Source organism: Microtus ochrogaster, linkage group LG9 (assembly GCF_000317375.1).
Source record: "Microtus ochrogaster isolate Prairie Vole_2 linkage group LG9, MicOch1.0, whole genome shotgun sequence".
Taxonomy (NCBI): Eukaryota; Metazoa; Chordata; class Mammalia; order Rodentia; family Cricetidae; genus Microtus; species Microtus ochrogaster.
The window spans coordinates 6,149,815-6,156,698 of NC_022034.1; the positions used below are offsets into that span (position 1 = coordinate 6,149,815).

The window sequence follows — 6,884 nt, forward strand, 5'->3', positions numbered from 1 at the left end:
CTTCACATGATTCGAGACAGTATTTATGGGCAAGTGTGTGGAAGGCCAGCAGAGACCCTGTCACTTTGATAATTAACAGATCCATCAAACTTGGAAAGTATATCAGTAACCCCTCCCCCATTATGTGACAAGATACCTGGGATAGATGTCTCCCGGAAGGAAGTGCCTGATTTGGCTCACAGCGTGGGGGATGGCGGCAGCCCCTCCTGTCGGGAGAGCCATGGCTGCAGCATGGAGCAGGTGTCCTGTTACAGTTGAGATCAGGGAGCAGAGAAAAGAAGGCGGATGCTCTGGAGGCCAGGACCCCACCCCGTGGGGTGTTTCTGTCTCCATGCAAGGTAGGCTGTAGTTGGTTGGTTCTGTTTTACTTTTGACTCTTTGCTCTTCGGGGACCAGCCACCCAGCTCTTAAATAAACACACAGAGGCTTCTTCTTACTTATGAATGCCTGACCATAGCTTGGCTTGTTTCTAGGCAGAGTTTCTAACTTAAATTAGCCCATCTACCTGTTGCCTCTGTTTTTTGCCATTTTCTATTTCTGTATAGTTTTCTTTACTTCTTATACCATGCCTGGCTGTGTGGCTGGGTGGCTGGTCCCTCTCCTATTCCTTTTGCTTCTTGATCTTCTTCCCAGATTTCTCCTCCTGTTATTCTCTCTGCTTGCCAGCCCCACTTATTCTTTCTACTGCCTTGCTATTGGCTGTTCAGCTCTTAAGTAGACCAATCGTTTGTTTTAAACAGGCAAAGTAACAGTTTCACAGAATTAAACAAATACAGCATAAAAGAATGTAACACATCTTTACATCATTAAACAAATAAGTATTCCACAGCATAACTGAATGTAACACTTCTTAAATTAATATTCCATAACAGTTAGGTTGTTCCACCTCAACCAACCCAACCTAGAAGGTCCCTCTAAGACGTGACATCCGGAAACTTGTATCCTAAGTGCTTTCTGGATCCCGCTGAGTTGATGGCATTAGCCAGCACAGCATCCAAGGGCATTTAAGAAGTGCTGTGCCCCAGACAGGTAAAGGGAAATAAGAACACTCTTAATTCTGGAAGTCAAACAGCTTAACTAGTCTCTCTAACCTAGGCAGTCATTACACCCTAGGGAGGATGAGCTCTTGGGACGCCTGCCAGAGAAGCTCTACCCCCTTCCCCACTTTCAGATACATCACATGCCGTAGCTTTAGGCACTCGAACTGTGCACTTGAGAACACTTCTCCTTCGAAGCAGTGGGTTGTTTGTCTCAGCCTTTGCTGCTGGTTCTCACAGGAGCTGTGAGAGCCCCCAGGGAGCTCGGCTCTGAGTGCAGCAATGTCCTGAGTGGATGTGATGGGAGCCATTTCCCAGGTTAGCTCAATCTGTCCTACCTGGGTGCAGCTCTCGCTGTTTGTTATTGAATCTGCTTGCTCTCACTTTGGGCAGATCCCACAGTATCAGCAGTAGACTGAACACACGGACCGTTTGTCTATAAAGAGTCCTTTCTGACTGTGTGATGAAAGTGTTATACAAAGGCACATATGTTCTGTGGTGGTCAGCGGGGGCGCTTAGTCTGAAGCTCAGAACTAAACCATGCTCTAACAACTAAACATGGGAACTGAACAATAGTCCTGTTTCACAAGACTTCAAACTGTGACCTGTTTTACCCTTTCCGTCTCAGCAGCCTCAAACCCACACTGGGGTGTATGTATTTAAAGATTTACAACAGAATTGTGTGCAGCTGGTCCTGGTCCCCTGAACCCCAGGTGTTGTGCGCATTGCGGATCAGCACACGTCTGTGTTGTGAAGAAAGGAACAGAGAAAGGACCTGGAAATGGCGAACCTCAATGGATCAGCCGCTCTTCCCTTGTAAAGTCTCATTAAGGCGTTTGCTTTCTTTTTGTCAAGGAGATGGGCTATTTGCTCTTGTTTTCTTATTTATTCCCATCCCCCACAACAACAGCTCAGACTTCTTGAGAGCCAGAGCTTTGGCTGCTGTGCACTTGCCCACTGCTGAGAACCTTTAATTACCAGGGACCCACACCCAGAAGCCATTCTGCTGGGCCCGGCACTTCCGCTCCATCTCCTGTGTGTTCTCATGACGTCCCCTCCCCGGCGAGCTCCTAGCATCCTCTTAAGTGTCAGCATCCTTTGCTGTTGTGGTCAGTGGTTCTCGACTCTGCAACTCTCTTCTTTCCCTAAATTATGATTCGAACAGCCCTTTTCGCCCCTTGATCTCTTTGCCCCACATTCAATTAGTTCATTTCATTTAACAAACCTTTGAATTCAATATTGTTCATTAGTATATTTTTTTTTATTATTTCTATTTCTTTGCATTGAGTTGATGGTATGTTTTCAAAAGCCAAGCCTGCTTGTCTGTAGAATCCTGCCTGATTCCATGGCTCCCCGTGAATCCCTTGGGTGATGCCCAGTGTTGTACAAGACGCCATGCTCACTCTGGAGCCGGTGTCCTGCGTGCTGTTCCTTCGCTCCTCCTTGTGTCTTCTCTGGCTTTCTTCAGATCCCAGACTGTACCTGCCTCCTCCACAGAGGACATAGCATTCTCGAGAGTGGTTTTCCAGGACTGGTAGGGCAGTTGCCTCCCCCCTTCCCGTAACTCTAACATAAACCCTCCCTTGACGCTTGTCAATTGCTTGCTGCTCTTACTCGTTTTTCAGAGGTGTCGAAGGTGGGTCCCTGGGTCTTGCAGCTGTTAGGCAAGTTCTTATGTTACCTTTTCCAGTCCACTTGGGAGAGCTGAAGACAGATGGCTGCTGGAAGCCAGCCCCTCACTCCAGGCCGCCAGCGTGCCTCTGCCTCCGCCTCTGAGGCTCCTCCCCTCCATTGATTGTTCACTGCCAATGCTCAGTCGTAGAGTCGTTAGGATTCTCCAGTTTATGGTGTCTGTGTGACCAAAAAAACACAAAGTTTTTATTTATAGCTTTGCTTACTTAAAAATGCCTCAGCTGAGCCGGAGACATACTCGGCTCACGAAGTGCTTACTATGCAGGCTGAGGATGTGCCTTCAGTGTTCAGGGTCCACACCAGACAAGTGCCAGATGCCCCGAGACACCACAGCGAGCACTTAGTGACATTTGAGGGCACAGCGAGATTTCGCAGGAGACACCATGGCCGGTCAGACAGGACTTGGCACACTTTGGTTTTTGTTCTCTGGCATTGTCCTCATTGTGAAGCGCTGTGTTGAGTGGTTACACTGATAAAGATAATATCCACTCGAGATCAGTGTGGACAGAAACCGCAGGCTAGGGTGTCCACTCTCATCCCAAGGTGTGGGTAACTGCACAGCACCTGATTTCCTGTCTCTGGATCACAAGCTCTCTTAAAGGACAGCTGGCACTTGACACTCACTATGAACTTTACAAAGTGTTGAAAGTTTTTAAGATGGCTATAGTACATCCCCTGTCATGCAGACAAGAAACATGGAGCCTAGAAATGACATTCCATGATAAATACTCCAACCCCGTCCTAGTATTCTTTTTTGGTGTGTATGTATGTGTGTGTTTGCATGTATGTGTGTATGTGAATGCATGTATGTGTGCATGTGCACTGTGTGTATGCATGTATGTGTGCATGTGCACTGTGTGTGTACACTGTGTGTGCACTGTATGTGTGCACTGTGTGTGTGCACTGTGTGTGTATGTGTGCATGTGCACTGTGTGTGTGCATGTATGTGTGTGTATGTATGTGTGTATGCATGTGTGTGTGCATATATATGCATGTATGTGTGCATGTGCACTGTGTGTATGCATGTATGTGTGCATGTGCACTGTGTGTGTGCACTGTGTGTGTGCACTGTGTGTGTGCACTGTGTGTGTATGTGTGCATGTGCACTGTGTGTGCACTGTCTGTGTGCATGTATATGTGTATGTATGTGTGTCTTTGCATGTGTGTGTATGTATATGCATGTATATGTGCACTGTGTGTGTGTGCATGTGCACTGTGTGTGTGTGTGTGTGTGTGTGTGGTTTGTGACAACTGACTCTTGTCCAGAGGTGATGGGCAGCTTCTGGCACAACCCTCAGTGGGGCAAAGACTGCTATCAAAGGGCATGGCCGGGCCTTGAGGAAGGACTTGCTGGGAAGCCATTTGTACCAGGGCTCAACTACTCATTTGTTTGTGTGCCGAACCTCCTCCTACCCTCAAAGAACATAGAGATGTGTGTTCATGGAAGAGAAACATCCTAAGGACAGGGATTTACCTCAGGTTAGCTCTGGCAAACATGAGGCACAGAGCTCAGTTCCCAGAATACATAAACATTCGCACTAATAAAAGCCCTACAAAATAAATAAACCCCAGATGTCTAGTGGCACATTTGCAACAGTAGAATATTCTATGGGGTTCTTCCGAGCAGTTCCCAGAGGCTCTCTCGCAGGCTGCGACCTGCTCAGTGCTGTTCTGGAGTTGTCGGGATTTGAACTGCTTGTGACGCCTGTGTGGGTTCTCTCATCACACTGGTGACCGTGTGAAGGGGGGGGGTGCTGGAAGAGTCTCAAGCTAGAAGATAGCACAGGAATAATAGCAATCTGTTCCTGAAGCAGAATCCAGCAACAGCTCACCACAGATACGGGCTGGTGGCCGGTGGTCAGGGCAAAGGTGATGTCCAGTGGTCCTCCAGTTTGGGTAATGTTTTCATGCACAGATAGCGAGGTAGGAAGCTGCAGACTTGTGGGGAAGAAGAGAGGTGACATGCTTTATGTATTGTTAGTTGTATATCAATGTTCTTTTTCCCTTGAGCCTGGCCTCCCATTCTTGACTTAAAAGGTTTAAGCCTGTTGTCTGGCTTCCCCCGAAGATTCATTGACTAGTCTGCTGTGGCAGTCAGGCCATATTTCTGCTTGCTCTCTCACTCAGAATGTTATGGTTAGAGACATGAGAGCATGGTGGAGGGCTGCCCCATTGATCGGCAGGGACACCTGATCATTGGCCAGGACTTCAGTTCTCTGCAGATGGGACCATTCTAGCTTCCGTTTGATTTTTGTCCACCAATGCCACTCTCTTCATCAGCGGACACTGAAGGCAGCCATGTAGCCTCCTGCCACCTCGAGGATTAAGTTGTGTGTGACGTCAGGGGACATAGCCAGATGAGCAGTCTTCATGCTTGGTCCCAGCTCACTTCAAGCTTAGGCTCCCCACATAGCCATGTCCTTAGTGACAGCCATCACCCGTGGCTTGGGTGGCAACCAGGCTTCTGTAGTCACTCACCGTGGCTCAGGTGCACCTTGCTGTCTCTCAAGAGAATCAGGGGAGTGCTGGGGTTCACTAAGTGCTGGGGTTCACTAAGCACCCGTGCCCCAAGTGGTTCAGCTGGAGGCTCACTGGGTCCTCTTTGCTCTGCACTTAGAGCAAATGGGGCTGAACTCCTTGCCGGCCCTCTTCCATTGGAGTGTGAACAACAGAGGGTCTTTTCTGTAGGCGTGCAAGGTGGTGTGGAGTCCCTGGTTCACTCCACAGACAGGTTTTACACATGATTCTTGTGTCACAAGTAGCAGATCATGGGAATGAAAGATGTCTGAGTGGCCCAGAAACAGAAAGGTGTCAAAGTTGAGACCTGAGTGCACAGGGGTGGGGACAGGAGAGAGAGTGACCCTGGTGGACAGTAGCGGTGTTTGCTGGAGGCGCTGATCTATTTCCCCAGTTCAGTGGGAAGCCTGGGAGGGTTTTTAGCGAGAAGTAAACAGATTTTGTCTTATTTTTAGTTTGCAATGCTTGCTATTTGGAAAATAGGGTTCCTAAGGCAAGCATGGGGCAGGGAGAGCGGGAGGGGCTTCGGCTTCTATTCCGTTGAGAGGGGCAGTGTGGCCTGTCTGGGGCAGGATCAGATAAGCCCCTTGTTCACCCTTCTTGCTGGTATGACAACATGTCCTAGCAGTGACCACAGCTTCAGGTCACACTCACTCCTGCTTTGCAGGGAGCCTGAGCCCATGGAGTCATATTTCACCTAGCACAATCCCGAGGATTTCCCTAGCAAGCTGTCACATTTTCCTCAGGCAACCTTTGAACTCTTTGACGCGTGGAGCTGTCATTGTGTGTAAAAGTTGTAATGTATAACATTTGGTGTTCTTTATATGAATAAGCTGGCACAGATACAGTTTAGAGATAAGTTTCAGTGAGCAGTCAGAGCAGGCTTAGTTTGCAGTCTCCCTGTTAACGTCCGGCCGTGCTCTGTAAGTGATCCACGGCCAGAGCCCGAAGCCACTGAAGCAGTGCGTTCCCGACGTCAGGGGTTTCACTGCACTTTAAGCATGCCTCACCTCTGTTCTCTTTGTGTTCAAGTACCAGGACACGAACATGCAGGGAGTGGTGTACGAGCTGAACAGCTACATCGAGCAGCGCCTGGACACAGGCGGGGACAACCAACTGCTCCTGTACGAGCTGAGCAGCATCATCAGGATAGGTAAGTCACGCTGTGCTTGCTCAGGCTGGGTCACTTGTCAGAGAGTGACAGGAGGCCCCTATCACCGCTCTCTGTGCCGGGCTCAGTTTGTAGCGGAAGAACATGAATGTGAAGCTACCAGAATGAATGAACCCGCAAATCCCTGAATTACCTGAGGGTTCCCCTCTGGAGCCGGCACCTGCTTTCCTTTGTATCGGATTAAATTGCATCGTTAGAAAGGAAGATGCCAGGCTTTTAGCATAATGTTTTAATTTATTCTTTGATAATTTCATACAGTGTATTTTGAGCATATTTGTTCCCCTCTTCCAACTCCTCCCAGATCCTCCAACACTACCCACCCAGCTTAGCGTTCTGTCTCCTAAAACAAGCTGTTCATTTTGAAGGGAAGCAAACAGGCTTGGACCTCAGTCGGATAACCAGAGATGGCTTGTCCTGTAGACAGGATGCTGCAGCCAGAGACGGCTTGTCCTGTAGACAGGATGCTG

At 48.6% G+C, this 6,884-nt stretch overlaps 1 protein-coding gene across 4 annotated transcripts in view; it reads left to right on the forward strand.

The window, feature by feature from the left end:
• Positions 1-6,884, forward strand: part of Pde10a (phosphodiesterase 10A) — a 444,083-nt gene that overhangs the window by 376,791 nt on the left and 60,408 nt on the right. For all 4 annotated transcript variants that reach the window (XM_026787449.1, XM_026787447.1, XM_026787448.1 and 1 more), the window contains one exon: positions 6,279-6,399. In XM_026787449.1, coding sequence (XP_026643250.1) covers positions 6,279-6,399 — 121 coding nt within the window. The remainder of the gene's footprint in view (positions 1-6,278; positions 6,400-6,884) is intronic.